This window comes from Cricetulus griseus, chromosome 6 (genome assembly GCF_003668045.3).
Source record: "Cricetulus griseus strain 17A/GY chromosome 6, alternate assembly CriGri-PICRH-1.0, whole genome shotgun sequence".
In the NCBI taxonomy this organism is placed as follows: Eukaryota; Metazoa; Chordata; class Mammalia; order Rodentia; family Cricetidae; genus Cricetulus; species Cricetulus griseus.
In genome coordinates this window covers 23,853,833-23,870,660 of record NC_048599.1, presented here as the reverse complement: position 1 = coordinate 23,870,660, position 16,828 = coordinate 23,853,833, and the positions used below count along the sequence as shown (strand labels likewise).

The window sequence follows — 16,828 nt, the reverse complement described above, 5'->3', positions numbered from 1 at the left end:
ACAGAAAAATACGTAAATGACATGATCTGGAGAGTTGGCTCTGTGGCTAAGAGCACTTAGTCTCTGGTGGAGGACCTATGTTCAGCTCCCAGCCCCCACATGGCAGCTCACAACCTTCTGTAACTTTAGTTACACACACATACCCAAACACAGACAGCCATACACATAAATTAAAAATAATAAATATAATTCCTTTTACTGTTGATGTTTTTCTGAGACATGGTTTCTCTGTGTAGCTTTGCCTGTCCTGGAATTTGATCTGTATACCAGGCTGGCCTTGAACTCAGAGATCTACCAGCCACTGACTCCCAAGTGTTGGGATTAAAGGCATTGCATGTAGTATGTCAAATGGCTTTGGAGAGAACAGATATTTTCACAGTATTCAATCATCCAATCACAGGATAAGGTCTCTCTCTCTCTCTCTCTCTCTCTCTCTCTCTCTCTCTCTCTCTCTCTGTTACAATTTCTTTGACATCTCTTAGAGTTCTATAATTTCATTTCTAAGCACCTTACCCATGCTTTGTTAGAGTTTTTCCTTAGATAGCTCATATCTTTATTGTATTTAATTATTTATTGAACTTATACTTATCTTAAAAGTTAGGTATGTATGTGTAGCTGCATGACTCTATGTGAAATGAGCTAGTCAGGGATATAAAGTTAAGGACTTCCAAGCTATCTAAAAATATGATTAAAGAGAGTGAAAGGATAGCATGCATGCATTCTGTATTCAGGAAACCAGGGGGAGTGAGTTTGGCCAACAGGAATCCAGGGAAAGATAAGACTGGAGAGGATGGTGGGAGTCACCCAACACCACCAGGTACCTGTCAATCGCTGGGGCTGGCAGAGACAGTTACCCTGACCTCCTGCCTCTGTTGACGCGCGACCCATATGCCCCGTGCTGAAGTGTGCTGGGAACTGTGCCTGCGCAGAACATCCTAAGACTTCCAGCTTTCTATTTCTCCTTCTTCCCTTAAGGAAATCACACTTTATTCACATCTAACTTCCACTCTTCCCAAGCCACAGTTCCACTGGCTGTCTATAAAGCCTAGCTCCTTTCTCACACCCCCCACCTACTCAGTTCCCACAGTGTGTGGACACGCATGATCCATACGATGCTAAGGAAGAAAGCATGCTGGGTGTTACACAGCCCCACCTCTGACCATCTGGGTATCTTAGCACGGCTGTGTCCTCACCTGTAAATGGGAGTTCCCTGGCTCTGTGTGTGTGTGTGTGTGTGTGTGTGTGTGTGTGTGTGTGTGTGTGTGTGTGTGTGTATATGTGTGTGTTGAGAACCAAGCACAAGGGCTCCCCTCACTCAACAGTCTCTGGACATTGTAAACTTCCTGTTGGTGGTGGTCCCTGGTTCTGGGGGAGTGGGGTGGGCACACTCTTGTTGTGGAGTTGAGCCAGGTAGGGTCAGGTCTGTCTTCAGGACACAGGGAAGGGGGAGTGGATCCTCTGAAGTGCAGCTGGGCACACAGCCCAGCCTTGGCAGGGGCACTCCTCACCCACCGGGGCTGCACCAGCACTGGCCCCAGCCTGTTTCCTGTTTCCCTTATCTTTCCCCAACATGTGCTCTCCGGGGTCAGAAACACTGCCATTTGCTTCCTTCACTTCCGTTTGCTCAATAAGACCCTTATTTTTCAGATTCTAGTCAAATCTGGCTGCTGGCCCAGAGCCCACTACAGTGTGTGATTTTTCAGCCCCTCGGCTCCAACGGCAGCATTTCTGGGTTTAGATGGAAAACTTCTCAATCGGCTCCTCTCAGCTCCCAGCTTATTTACCCCTACTCTTCTACTCTCTCCCTCCTCAGCCCCATGGCCTCATCCTCTTTGAGTTCCAATTCTGCTTTTAGTTCCCAAGTAGTGTGACCTGTGTGTTCCCTCACTTGTCCTGTCTGTAAAGTGAGGATAATGACCTCGGCTTCCCCAGAGGAAGTGAGCACAGGGCTACGTTAGAAATGAGCATACATTAAACAGTCAAGAATGTCAGAGTCATGCACTCAGAAATGTATGTTGAGGTCTGTGTGTGTGTGTGTGTGTGTGTGTGTGAGAGAGAGAGAGAGAGAGAGAGAGAGAGAGAGAGAGAGAGAGAGAGAGAAGGAGAGACAGAAGCAGAGAAAGAGAGACACAGAGAGAGGGAGAGATAGAGCGAGAGAGACAGAAAGGGGGAAGAGAGAGACCTGGGGAAGTGTTTGCCTTTCAAGCATGAGATACTGAGTCCAATCCCAGCATTCATATAAAAACGTCATGGCACAGGAGCAGAAGCAGGAGGGTTCCTCCAAGCCAATGAGAGGCCTTGTCTCAAAGGAAGGACTGATGAGCAAGAGGTGGCTCAACAGGCCAAAGTATTTGCCAGGCAAAGCTGAGGGCCTGAATTTGATTACCATATGCTACAGTGGAGATACAGAACCAACTTTAAAAGTTGTCCTCTGACTAGCACACGCATGTGCCTACACATGCATACACACCACACACAGACACACAGACACACAGACACACAGACACAGACCCAGACACACACACACCACAGACACACTAAAAATAAATGATCTTCAAAAGAAAAGATAAAGGAGGTTATCTTAGGGTTTCTATTGCTGTGAAGAGACATCATGATGACTTCAACTCTTATAAAGGAAACATTTAATGGGGGTTTTGACTTACAGTTTCAGAAGTTTAGTCCATTATTGTCATGGCAGGTGGCATGCAAATAGACATCGTGCTGGAGAAGAGGCTGAGGGTTCTACATCTTGATCCAAAGGCAGCAGAAGTAGTCTGTTTTCCCCACTGGGCATAGCTTGTGCACAGGAGACCTCAGAGCCTGCCCCTGCAGTGACAGACTTCCTCCAACAAGGTTACCTCCATTCAAACAAAGCCACACCTCCTAGTAGCGCCACTCCTTTTGGGGACCATTTTTTTCCCAACCACGACAGAGGTAGGTAGTATTCCTGAGGATGACCCCTGAGGTTGTCCTTTTACATTCATGCACATATACACACATGTGTACTCACACACATACACACAAGTACACAAACCCCTGCATACACACACATACAGATGCATTAAAAACTTTTCATATTACAGTATGAAGATTAAATTAATAAACTTTGGCATCGTAAAAAAAAAAATCCCAATGACAACTTTTGCTGTGTAACCTGAGGTAAGTCATTTAACTTCTCTGAACCAGATTCTCTTAGTAAAATGCTAGTGTTGATAAAACCCACATCATAGAACTGTCATTTGGGATAGAATTATTTATGAAAGACTGGACACTGCTTCCAGATGCTTAAATCAAAGGCACGGGACACGGGAGGGGAGAGGAACCCCCCATCCTGTCACTGGTTAAAGCATCTTACCAACAGCAAGGAAGAGCTGCAGTGCAGTTAACAGATGCTCAAGGCCTTTCTCCCTTCCTAGCTATCAACCTGCAATTTTCTAGGAATGTCACCAGAAACTCCACTTACAGGAAGGGACATGGACTAAACCCCTTGTGCAACACTCTTGGCTCCTGGCTTTACCTTATCAGAGTCTAATTTGTCAGAAGACCTCCAAAGCCAGTATAATCTCACCTGGGAGGACTGGAGAGATGGCTCTGCAGTTAGGACCTGGGTTGATTCCCAGAAGGCTTACAACCTTTCTTAACTTCAGTTCCAGGGGATTCAGTGCCCTCTTTTGGCTTCTGTGTATATAACCACACAGTGTATATACATACACACAGGCAAATGTTCATATGCATAAAATAATAAATAGAATGTTTAAAAGCAAGAGAGAGAAAAGGAGGGAAGAGCCTTCAGCAACTTTATTTATTTATTTGGGGTGTGTGTATCTGTGTGTGTGTGTAAGGAACAATAGCAGCTGAGCCGCTCACTTATCAACCTTTTGAGATGTAACTGGAGAGCCATTAAAATGGTGTATATACAGTTACCACTAAGGTAGTCTGATTGTGAGTGTCCTTTGCGGAGCCCAGAGCCACTCTGTCTATTTTCCTTTCTGCTGCTCCCTCTTGGAGAAGCCCATGCCTGTGCTCTGAGCTATGTCTTCCTTTCTTCTTCTCCTTTTCCTAATCTCGCACTTAAGCCTACCTTAAGATTGCTTGCGTAAAATCTCCGTTTCATCACATGCCTGCCTGTCCTGAAATTCTTTTCAGTGCCAAAGCCATGAAGCCCGGTTTAGCCCAAGTCAAGATTTCTAAATATCTAGGGAAACCCAGGCTGCCGAGGGTGACAGTGTGGATCTGGGCCTCCACCCCCTCACCACTGACACCAGCCCTCCATCCCAGATTGCATGTGAATAATGGTTGAAGTGTGAGATTCGTTTCCTTCAATTCCGAAACACTTTTCCAGGACGCAAAGGACGAAAAGTCAAAGCGAAGAGACACAGGAGCTCATTAGGAATCAGCAAAAGTCAAGCCAAATTCAAGTGCCGTGTTACACCACCCACCTGGTGCTACCAAGGGCTGGCAAGGATGTGAAGCTGGGAACTGCACACTGCTGGGAATGCAAATTAGCACACATCTTTGTAAAAGATTTTGGCAAATCTACCCAAATTGAAAACCATCTACCCTGTGACTCAGCAAGTCCACGCCCAGGAGTGCAGCTACACAAACTCATCTAGACATGAGGAATCACGAACATGAATGCACATGTCAGCACTGCTCATAGCATGCAATAAACAAATAAACATACATGTCAGCATGGGGAGATGGCTCAGTCAAAAACCTGCTTGCCTTTCAAGCAGGGGGACCTGAGTTCGGGTCTTCAGCACCCATATAAAAAGCCCAGCCTGGCATGGTGCACCTGCAACCCCACCATTGGAGACACGAAGACAGGAGGCATCATGGGCTTGCTGGTCAGCCAGTCAGTAAGCTCCAGGTTCAGTGAGAGACCCTGTCTCAAAAAATGAGATGAAAGGCTAGGGAAATGACTCAGTGGTTAAAATGCAGAACCCCAGAGCTCAGGCAAATGAAGGTGGGCATGGTGGCCCACCTATAATTCTGGGCTCTGAAGACAGAGACAGGACTCCCCAGAGCAAGCTGGCTAGTGAGACTAGCTTTATTCAAGCTTGGGGGGGGGGAGACTAATTAAATTCAATGGAGAGAAGCCTCATGTATACCAGAGTCAGTTCTCTCCTTCTACCTCTGGGTTCTGGGGAGCAAACTCTGTCAAGTGTGTTAACCTGCTGAGCCAGCTCACTGACCTCAGTCTCTAGGCGACTGAGTGACAATGGAAGCATGACCAAAGAAGATCACTGATGTCAGCCTTGGGTTTCTGCACACATATGTACATACATGCTCCCTTTCACATTCATATGTGCCTACATACATGTGAACTGAATGTACACATGCACACATACAACACATGAAAAGAAGGAAAAAGAATGAGATAGAGAGCAATTAAGGAAGACACGCATATGTACTTGTACATATACACATACATACATGAACAAACACAAAAAGTAATGTCCAATATCAGATGGTGAATAAATAGTGATATATTCTTTTCAGGTTTGTTTGACTTTATGTGTGTGAATGTTTGCCTGCATGTGTGTCTTTGTATCTTGTGCAGGCCTAGTACCTTCAGAGGTCAGAAGAGGGTGTTAAATTTCCTGGAGTTACAGACTGTGAGCATAGTTAAATCCGTGAGCTGCTATGTGGGTGCTGGGAATCAACCCTGGGTCACCTGGAAGAGCAGACAGTACTCTTACCTGCCAAGCCAGCTTTCCAGCCCCCAATGGCAGTGCCCTTAAAATGGAATGTGTTAAAGCTGTGACAATGACTGTACATATACCCAAGTGAGAGAAGCAGATTGAAGAGGACTAATGTATGCTAGTGTTATTTCCACAAAGTAGAAGAAGCCACCATATCATTTAAGGTGCATGGATATACGGCATAAGTATACAGAAATGCAAAGAAATGAAAAAATAGTCAATTTTCATTTTCATTTGATGTAATTAATTCAGGGGCCAATATGGGGAAGAGAGCTATGAGTGAATGCCATTTGAGTTATCGGTAATGCTGTATCTCTTCTCGGTGGAGGGGACAGATGTATTTAGAATGCAATTCTATGAACACGAAGCAATAATTCTTCCAATGCAAGGCAGTTCACAATCATTTTTGAATTCAAGACAATGTGATTAGTCATGATTTAAATCACTCCTCTTTGAAGCCCACCCCCCTCCGGTCTTCAATCCAGAGCAAGATGATGAGCTATAAAATCTGCAACGACAGAGAGGTGAGCATGGGAGTGCCTAAAGAAACAGAGAACGGGAGCCCACACATAACCATGGCTTGTCCCAGATTCCACTATGACAGCAAGAAGGATACCAAATAAAAAGTTATAGTTCCTCTATTGGCCTTTGTTCTGCAGGGGCAACCTTGAGCCCTGTCAACCTCCAGACATTCTCCTGTGCATTCCAACAGACAGACAGACAGACAGACAGACAGACAGATGGTTAGGAAACATGGGTGGGATTATAAATCCATTTCTTGGGCAGCAGTGCATTTTAAAATAAGTACAACGTGGGAAATGCTGCTATCTGTATTTGGTCCACAATCCCTATGGCACCATCAGTGTCACCCTGTCTGCCGTCCTTTCCCACACCACGGATTATCTTAACGTAGGGATGTACCTTAACCTAGTATTCAAATTCCTGTTTTTAATTAAACAAGAAATATATGATCATATTCTAGACATAAAATCAGCCATTTAAAGCAATTATATTTATAATGGGAAAAACCCTTTGCAAAATAGTGGTAATTTTTTTCACAAGATTCCCCACTCCTATCTCAGTCTCTCTGTGTCTTTCTCTCCCACCTTTCTCCTCCCCCTTCCTTTTCCCCTCTCCTCTCCTCCCCTCTTCTCTCCTCTCCTCTCCTCCCATCGCCTCCCCTCCCTGGAAATAAACTGCTCTAATACATATCTTTCCAGATTTGTTTGCTTCCATACAGAAACAGGTGTGCTTGGTTATTGTGTGGCTGACAGATGAACAAATGGTTCTAATATGCATATAGTGGTCTATAATTTACTCCTAGAAATGTGTACAAATCATGACAAGCTCACCCTGTCATTCGTCTAGCTGATGGTTATGTGTGACGTGCGTCATTGGATCAGCATGGAGCAAGATTGGGCAGCCTCTATTCCCATGCTGCTTGCATTTTGGTGGGGATACAGACAAATATATAAATAAGTAATACAACTTTCAGTGATCCTAAGAAATATGAAAATTAAGTGGGGGTTTTGAAGGGAAGTTTTTATTTTTGTTTTTGCTTATGAGTAGTATTTCACCATAGGGACTTTCCTAATTTGGGGGACTGACTTTAAATGAATCTACTTGCTTCCCAAAATAATATCTGCATTTCATACTGCCATCCAAACCCATCATTGAAACATATCCACACATCAATCAACACATGAATGAATAAAAACTGTGGCTTATAAGCAAAATAGAATTCTATTTAGCCAAAGGGGAAATTACATTGTAATATTTACAAGAAAACAAATGGAACTTCAGGTCATCTTGTTAAGTGAAATAACAAGATTTGGAAAGACAAGTACTGTATGTTTTCTCTCATATGTAGAGTGTGTGTGTGTGTGTGTGTGTGTGTGTGTGTGTGTGTGTGTGTGTGCGCGTGCGTGAAAATGCCATAATGAAACCCATTGCTGTGCATGCTAACTTAAAAAATGCTTAAAAGGCCAGGCACAGAGGTTCATGTCTTTAAATCCTAGTTCCCAAGAGGTAGGGGCAGCTGGATCTCTGTGAGTTCAAAATCAGCCTGATATAGATAGTGAGATTCTGTTTTGTTTTTTTAAAAAAAGAAGAAAATACACAAACCCAAAACGCCCTTATATAAGTGAACACATATTTCAGGAAATATTGCTTACTAAGAATGATGCACCAAATTTCTTATTCTGTTCTACTTCATAAAAAAAATTTAAAAAACCACGTTAACTGTGATGTCATTGTCCACTAAATGACTATGACCTGCTTGATGCTGAGATTTATCTGGATTGTTCGTCAATCTCTGTTACAAATAATGAGCTCCTATATACTCACTGGGTTCTGTGACTATTTCTGAGAGCCAAGCCCCTGATTGTGTAATTCCTACACTTAAACTTCTGATAAAATATAGACAGTTATTCTGGAAAGCTAAATTCCAATCCTGGATCTGCCGTCATCACGACGTACAAACTCTGGGCAAGTCCCACCATCTCTTCGGACCTCAGTTTCCCCATCAGTAACCTTATGATCTCTACATTCTTGGAGTCGCAACAACGAAAGCAGACGCCCCACCCCCTGACTCAGCGGACTTCTCACCAAGCCCTTCTCCCCCTTTTCCGCTCTTCCTCAAGCCTCGGAAGCAAGCAGCGGGAGAAGGGAACAGGCAGGTCTAGGCAGGAGGGCCCAAGGCTGGGAGGGGCCGAGGCGAGCCGGCCCCCTAGTAGGAAATGAGGTAGATAGAAGTAACACTTTAAAAGCTTGACTCCCTCTTCCTCCAGGCATTCCTGGTCTCTTCCCACCCTCGGCTCAGCTCCCGGCCCTCCCGGACAGCTTCCCTTCTCGTTTCTAATCTGCAGCCTGCAGAGCCCGAGCCTGCCCCGGCCCAGGTGGGACCCAGAACTTCTGCTCCAGGATGTTGACGAAGTTGCTGTCGCTGCTGCTGCTGCTGCTGCCTGGCTGCGCCTTTTGTAACCAAGAAGACTCAGATGGTGAGTTAGGGACGCGGCTCCTGCCTGGGGGGTGTTCTGGAGACTTGGTGTATTTGGAAACTTTGACGCGATTGTAGGGCAGCTAAGCCCGCCGCATGGCTGTCTACAGCTGCTAGGGTCACTCTACGGTGCACGCTGGGTCCTGGGCATCAGTTTATGTTCCAAAGACAAGGCGAAGAAGTTCAGGTAACTTTCAGGAGGCTGGTGGAAGGGACCTGTAGAGAGAGAGAGTGTGTGAGGATGAGGAGAGGAGACAGAGCAGAGTGTCAGTCTGGCGAAGATAGAAGAGAATCAGCGAGGAGTTGAGATGGAGAGAATGGGAAAACATCAGGAGAACGGAGACAAGTTTGGGGATTGAGATGGAGAGGTAGGGAAAGAGGAGAAAGGCTGGAGGTGTAGCTGGTGAGGTGGGACGGGGGCGGGAGAAGAGCCCAGGGCCGGAAGGATTCCGCGGCTGGAAGCTCTTAAACAGAAAAGGGGAGTTAGGGCCAGCCACTACGCCGTCCCCTGCCCCCCCCCCCGCCGCCCCGTCCCTCTAGGTCAGTCTCCCCCTCAGAGAAGCTACCAACCAGCAGTATTCAGAATGCTTACTGTATTTAATACACACATCGACTCGTTTATGTTACCGCATTGATCTCACGGAGGAGAAAGCTGGGTCACAGAACAGATAAGGAATGAATGCCGCTAAGGTTACTCACACCCTAAACACAGAAAGCAACTTCTCAAATGCACCACCGGGTGGGGGTGGTTTACGATGTCACACATACTCATCCAGCGATTCTCCTGATACCAATACATACCGCCAAGGCACTTTTCGGGGTATTGAAGGCAGGGATGACCAAACCCAGTTTAACAGCTAGGAGGGGTCCGGTGTGTTTGGGCACTAACATTAGGAATCCCACGAAATCTGTGTTGATGCAACACACTTTGCTCAGACCCACTTGAAAAGGAGGGGGGAAATGGCAGCATCGGGAAAAGGGCTCCAAGGAGAAGGCCATGGAGCTGGGTCTTGAAACACAGATAAAGATCTGCCAGGCAGAACAAGGGCAGGAGAGCAACCCTGATGAGCTCTGCACACAGTGGCCAAAAGTCAGCATGAGGAACTCCAAGCCATTTGATGAAACTGAACGCCGAGACTGGCCAGAAAATGCAGCTGTAGCCAGATCACTTGCTGTGGATCCCAAACTGGGACAGACTCCGAGATCTGTCCCGTGGATGGGTGCTTTATGGGGAAGCAATCTATGACTCCAGACAAAGACCGGTAGGCTTCTGCTACCAGTGTTCAAATACTTGGCTTGCCTCACCATGTTAGCCTCAGATTCCCATACACATGGGGTTAATAACAGTAGCTACTGCGTTAAGGCATTAGGAGGAAGGCATGCATAAGTTAATAATGTGTGCAGAGCAGCGCCCAGGGCGTGACAAGCCCTTAATGGATATTAGCTATTATTATTTGGGAGGGGTAGGGTATGTCACTGGCGGGCTTTAAGGGAGTTGGGTCAGGTGGAGATCCAAAAGGGTGAAATTGAGAAACAAGTTTCTGTGGCACCCAAGCCCAGATGACAGTGTCCCAGAAGAAAGGGAACTGGGGCTGGAATTGGGATTTTATCATAGGCTGGAGTGTGATAGGCTGGACATGTGAGGGAGGAGGCAAAGACACAGAGGGATGCCTTTTCCAACTGCAGGCCTTAGTTTCCTCGTCTGTAAAGCGAAGATAATAATCCCCGTCCTCTCCTGGCTTGGTTGTTGTGAGCATCAAATAGGAGGGCAGGTAGGAGAGTGCTTTATAGGATTGAGAAACGGGCGGCAGGCCTCTGGGTAAGGGGTTATTATCTCTGGCTGTCAGCCACCCCTTCCCTGGCTGGAGGTCCTGACGCTGCACTGACTCTTCCCCCAGGCTCCCAAAGCCTGCATATGCTCCAGATCTCCTACTTCCCAGACCCCGAACACGTGAGACATCAGGGCAATGCCTCGATGGGGAAAATCCTGACACATACACTGGAAGGCCCCGCCAACAATGTCACCATCCTCCAGCTGCAACCCTGGCAGGATCCCGAGAGCTGGGAGACCACAGAGAAGGGCCTGCAGCTCTACCTGGCCCAATTCCACAGCTTGGTGCAGCTGGTGTATCGCGAGCGCAAGAACAGCGTAGTCTGTGAGTGGGGATGCTGGGTCGGGGCTGGTGGGAGCTCTGGAGATTGAGAGGGTTGGGGGGCTTGTGGCGGAGCTAGGGTGCTAAGTGCAAGGGGAAGGTGGGCGTGGTCTCTGGGTGGGGCTTCCCTGAAGAGCCCTGGCTGGCCCTTGGAGATTGTTCTGTGGGGCCTGGAGGTCCTAAGAGTAAGAAACCTCTATTAGATAGATAGATAGATAGATAGATAGATAGATAGATAGATAGATAGATAGATAGACAGATGCATGCATACATACATACATGAGAGAGTCTATCAGGTTCTCCTCCAGTGACCTCTCAGAGCAGACCTTCTTGGGGGACCCTGTCCCTGATCCTCTCTGACCCCCAAAGTTTCAGTGACTACTCTGCCATCTCCTTTCCCTCATACTCGGCCCTGTTCTCATCCATGTTGATGGTCCCACCCACAGCTCCCTCACAGCCCCGACTCCTCTCAAGTACTCCATTGATTTCTTGTCTGGGAAGCCACCCGCTCCCTTCCACATCACTTCTCTGCTCCTTTCTCTCATGGTCTCTCTCTTCATAGCTCCTGGGTCCTTTTTAGACAGGCTCCAACAGTCTAGCTTTCCAGTCAGAACCCCTTCCTTCTTCCTTTCATGCCCCCCTTGCCTCCGGTGAACATCCCCCACTCCTGGTACCTTCTCAAGCAAGCACAGAACTGAGCCTCCCCCCTTTCCCCCCCCCCGTAGTTCCTCTCACAATCACTTGCTCCCTGGGCTGCGAGCTCCCGTCCAAGGAGCAGACTGAGAGCACCGAAGCCCGCGTCTTCTTCGATGTGGCTGTGAATGGGAGCTCCTTTGTAAGTTTCCAGCCAAAGACCGCTCTGTGGGTGATGCGCACCCAGGAGCCCTCCGAAGCTGTCACCTTCACCCTGAAGCAGCTTAACGCCTACAATCGGACTCGGTATGAACTGCAGGAATTCCTTCAGGACACCTGTGTGCAGTATGTGGAGAACCACATCATCACACAAAACACGAAAGGTATGAGGAGGTTTGGGCCCTGCCTGTGTGTGGGGAGAGGGGGCAGCTTCCAGGCAAGTGGACAGACATGAGGTATCCCTTGTGTAACAAAAGGAGGGGTTTGGAGACTGTGCGAGGGTATATGCATGACTTAAGTCTCTGGGTGAAGTACAGATGCCTTGAGGTTTGAGCCAAACTTGGGACTCCTTGGGAGTATTCTCTTAAACTCACTCTCTGCCTGTTCTGCAGGGAGCCAAACAGGCCGCTCTTACACTTCGCTTGTCCTGGGCATCCTGGTGGGCACTTTCATAATTGCTGGCGTGGCCGTGGGCATTTTCCTGTGCACGGGTGGACGGCGCTGCTAATTACTCTCGAGTCCCCTCGGAAAAAGGGCTGGACTGAAGGGGGTGGTAAGGGAAGGTCACAGCTCATAGAAAGCCAAACAGACTCCCCCAGCGGGCCACCGGATCTCAGGAGATTTAGAGCAACAATTCACTTTTTCTCCTGCAGCTGCCAACCAGTTTGAGGAAGGGGTGTAAAGAGGGTATGTAGACAAAGCACTTGAGAGCAACAGGCATGCTTTGTTTAACTGGTCTGAGAAGCGGTGCTTGCTTATCTGCGGAAATCAGACGATAGACTTGGGGTGTCTGTGACCTCCCTGCAAAGGCAGATTCACTGGAGGCACCCCAACATCTAACTAAATAAAATGAGTTGCCTGTAACCAAGATAAACAACATTTAATGTTATCTAGGTGCGTACAACTTGAGAAGGGATACTGGTCTGAAAGAACCAGAGAAATGTCACAATTGTAAGATCAAGCTATATGGGAGAACAAGTAATAATTAATTAAATATTAAATATCTTATTTATGTAAAAGGTGTAATTATTTCCTCCATTTTATTAAAACTTCTGAAAAAAAATAACCTATACCCTTTGTTCTATTTCTTCATCTGTCGTTTGCTCGGAAACCAGTGGTGTCCTCTTTCTATGAAGTAGTCAAAGATCGCCATAACCTCTATTGTCATCATATCCTCCAAAATGTGTGAGTCATTGACTCTGGGAGCTGGAAACTCTCTTCTGAGACACTGTAATTCATAAAACTATTCTGGAATTCTTCTCAACCTCTTTGCCTCCATTCACCTTGGAAGATGCTGTCTTTCTTCTTTTTTTTCCCATGCACTGACTTTAAATATCTATTTCTCGTGGTTTCTGTGGAGCAACAAGCATGTGTTTGGAGCTGGATAGATGACTCAGCTCTTTCAGAAGACCTGAGTTGGGTTACCAGCACCCAGGATGGCAGGAGGCGCACTCACAACTGCCTGTAACTTCAGGGCCAGGGAGTCTGGTGGCTTCTTCTGGCCTCCTAGAGCACTAGCCACACACACACACACACACACACACACACACAGAGTTTTTTTTTTAATTTTTAAGAATTTATTTATTTATTTATTTATTTATTTATTTGGGACAGAGTTTCTCTGTGTAGCCCCAGCTGTCCTGGAACATACTCTGTAGACCAGGCTGGCCTCAAACTTGCAGAGATCCACCTGCCTCTCCCACCCCACAGAGTGCTAGGATTAAAGGTGTGTGCCACTCCTTACCCTCAATGAGAAGCCTATGGGGAGATGGGGGGGTGTGAATGTAGGGGGAGAAGGAGGAGGGGAGGGGGGAACTGGGATTGCTATGTTACAAAAAGATCAATAAAATTTTTTTTAAAGGTATGAACCATCACCACTCGGCTTTAAGAACATTCTAAAATCAGATTTCAGCTTTACATCTTGGAGTCAGGCATTTAACTTCTCCAAATCTTTCTTCCTTAAAGGGATAATAAAATACACAAAAGGATATAACAAAATATCTACCTCAAACACACATTATGGGTATCAGGTAAACTAATGCAAGTAAGATAATACATACATCATGAATACAGCAATGGTTACCTCTCCAAATCCCATATTTGCTCTAATTTTTTCCCAAAGGACCAACTCCAAGGCTTCACAAAGATTAGGCAGGCTCCTGACAGTGAGCAGCAATTCCACCCCTACACTGACTTCTATGCTTTGTTTTAGACAGGGTATCACTATGTAGGCCAGGCTGGCCTTGAACCTGTGATCCTCCTCTCTCAACCCCCCCACCCGTTGTGGATTATAAATATGCCTACTGCTCGGTTTCCTTTGAACATGATCTCTACCTTAATATCTTGAGGATATTCAAAGTCAACATATGAGGAATCAATGTTATTACCTTTTCCCCTTTTCTCCCTGTTATTTAATATGTGTTAATAGGTAAAAGAAATACATTCACATAGTATCTGTGTAGAGACCTCAGTGGTAAGCTCTATTTACTTACTTTTCTTTATCCCCACCTATAAAGTGCAAAATCCATAGGATCCATTCTCTCTGTACTGCCCTTCCTCTTTCTCTGTGAGAGGCACAGAGGTGTGCTGCCCACCTTCAGGGAGTACAGCCAGCAGGGGTCCTCAGCCACTTCAGTTCCCAGTGACCACCTCAGCTACAGAGAACAGTCCAGCACAAGGGCATGCCTGTCCTGTGACTGCCCTCCCCTGTGACTGGGCACAGCAGAGGTGTGGACACCCAGCTGTGCCCCATTACTCCAGAGTTCCCTGCCGGGTTGGCTGGGTCTGTGTGGGATCTACAAAGCAGTTTAACTTTTCCTCAACTTGATCCTGCTTCCTCTTCCAGTAAACATCCTGCATCTCCACCTCTCTCTCAGCATCTGCTTCCAGAAAACTCAAAACTCGACAGGCATGTATGTGTGCCCCTCCCCTATTCTGTGTCTCCTCACCACACCACCTGCTCTGCCCAAACTGAGAAATGTCCGGTCTTTTTTGACTAGACCATGCAATAGCTAAATGCTCCTCCTAAGTGCTCCCTTGTCTGTAATTGTTTCTTTGTTCGAATTCATCTTATACATGGCAATAAAAAAGGGGGCAAATTTTGAAAAGTCTGTGTCATTTCTGCTTTTTTGTTAATTTCCCATTCTTCTTGAATAGGACACACACACACACTACACACACATGCACATACACACACAGATACACACACACACTTACACACACATATACAGACACGCACATACTACACACACATACACACACACATGCACATACACACACACTACCGCACATACACACATACACACATACACACAGTAAACACACACATACATATACACACACTATACACAGATATAAACACTACACACATACACACACTACACACACACACAGACACTACACACACAGACACACACACTCACACACATATACACAGACACACACACACTACACACATACATACACATACACATACACATACACACACATGTGTACACACACATACACACACACTGCCCAAGTGCTCACTACTGTCTACCAGGCATTGGTGAGGATGGTCCAGTTGTGGCATCCTTAACTAGACCGCTCTTTTGTGCTGTGCTAGTAGTCTCTTGTTCTGTTTTCTGAGCTTGATTCACTATCATCATTATCAGTTTATTTATTCATCCAATAAATGTCCATACACAGATTTGATGCTATGTGCATTGGAAGAAACAAAGTGATTAAGGCATGGTCCTTCTCAAGGAAGAAATGACATAGGATTAAGTCCCACACAAGGCAGATGTTCTCAGGGAACGTAGGTTAGAGGAAGCCACGTACAAATGCAAATGCTATTGTTATTTACAGTTTTAGCTATCGCTTATACATTGTTCATAATTTTTATAGTTCTTTAATATGATTTGTCACTTTAAATTCAGTGAAGTCTCCTAAGATACGAATTCTTATCGTATCTTAGGTAAAGGGCTCAACAAGTAAAGCTGCTTGTTAAAATCCGTTTTGAAACCCACTTAGTAGGAGGAAGGAGAGAACCTACTCTACCAAGTTGTCCTTTGGCTTTCTGCACATGCTCCATGGCCCACCCACACTCTCACACATACATTTTCCATACACAATAATAATGAATTTTTTAAATTTCAAGAAAAATGCATAGTATCCTTCTTAGGAAACATGCTACCAACAATAAATAGAGTGGCAGAACAGGGTTTAAAACCATGCCCTTGTGTTCTGACATTTGTGCTTTCTTTCATCTAGAACTGAGGAAATCAGAGCAATTTCTAGGGAAGTGCATACATATCCACAACACACACACACACACACACACACACACACACACACACACACACACACATAGACAGAGAGAATTTAAAATAAATCCTTAAAAAGAAGAGTGGACAAAGGGCTTTGCTGGAAATGAACACGCTCACCTTTAAAAGGTATATGGCCAGGCAACATAGTAAGATCCTGTCTCAGAAAAAAACTTATTATATAACTTATTATATAACTCATCAACTTCACTCTTTGTATTTACCCCGAAGAATTGAAAAAATGTGTCTACATGAATAATTATAAACAAATATCATAGCAGCATTGTTTTATCTGTAAGATAAAAACAATGCAGACTACTGCTGCTTTATCTTGCTATGGGATGTGCCAAGAATCATAGGTTGTAGATGTAATAGGATTATTTTGAGTGTGTCTTGATTCATTTTCTGATGCTATAACAAAAATCTGAGGCTGGGTAATTTCGAAGGAAAGGAGGTTTACTTAGTTCACAGTTCTGGGGGTTAGAAGTCTCAACTCCATGTGTGCATTCTCAGGAAAGGAAGGCCCTTCTGACTGTGTCATGTCATGATAGATGGCATTACATGGCATGAGTGTGTACCAAAGAGATCTCCCAGAGAAAGAGACAGAGAGAGATGGGAAAGGACTCACTTTCATAACTGCTGCTCTCACAGGAACTAAACCACTCCTGTACAGTCTAACCCACTCCATGAGACTGGCATGAATCCCTTCCCATTGACACCATAGCTGGGTCATCTCCCACCACAGCCCCACCTATTAAAGGCTCTTTGAATATCATGGAGGTAGAAACTAAGTTTAACATGAGTATCTTCAAATGA

At 45.7% G+C, this 16,828-nt stretch overlaps 1 protein-coding gene and 1 long non-coding RNA gene across 3 annotated transcripts; one reads left to right on the top strand and one right to left on the bottom strand.

Annotated features, from left to right (window-relative positions):
- Positions 1–7,432: 7,432 nt before the first annotated feature.
- Positions 7,433–9,426, bottom strand: LOC118239102. The gene is made up of 2 exons (XR_004770620.1): positions 9,296–9,426; positions 7,433–8,919 (listed from the first exon to the last, which is right to left on the bottom strand). It is a non-coding gene; the product is annotated as an uncharacterized LOC118239102 (long non-coding RNA).
- Procr (protein C receptor) lies at positions 8,320–12,774 on the top strand. 2 transcript variants are annotated; one of them, XM_027421368.2, is made up of 5 exons: positions 8,320–8,448; positions 8,573–8,704; positions 10,602–10,859; positions 11,582–11,872; positions 12,101–12,774. In XM_027421368.2, the coding sequence occupies exons 2-5, from the start codon at positions 8,629–8,631 to the stop codon at positions 12,214–12,216; spliced, it is 741 nt and encodes a 246-aa protein (XP_027277169.1). In that variant the 5' UTR covers positions 8,320–8,448; positions 8,573–8,628; the 3' UTR covers positions 12,217–12,774. The 2 variants fall into 2 exon arrangements, with proteins under 2 accessions (XP_027277169.1, XP_027277168.1); XM_027421367.2 differs by lacking the exon at positions 8,320–8,448 and having other exon boundaries at positions 8,455–8,704.
- The last annotated feature ends 4,054 nt before the right edge of the window (positions 12,775–16,828 follow it).

Coding starts and splice junctions, on each gene's coding strand:
- Procr (XM_027421368.2), top strand. CDS start 8,629: ATGTTGACGAAGTTGCTGTCGCTGCTGCTGCTGCTGCTGCCTGGCTGC. Junction 10,860..11,581: donor GCGCAAGAACAGCGTAGTCT/GTGAGTGGGGAT, acceptor CCCCCCCCGTAG/TTCCTCTCACAATCACTTGC. Junction 11,873..12,100: donor CATCACACAAAACACGAAAG/GTATGAGGAGGT, acceptor CCTGTTCTGCAG/GGAGCCAAACAGGCCGCTCT.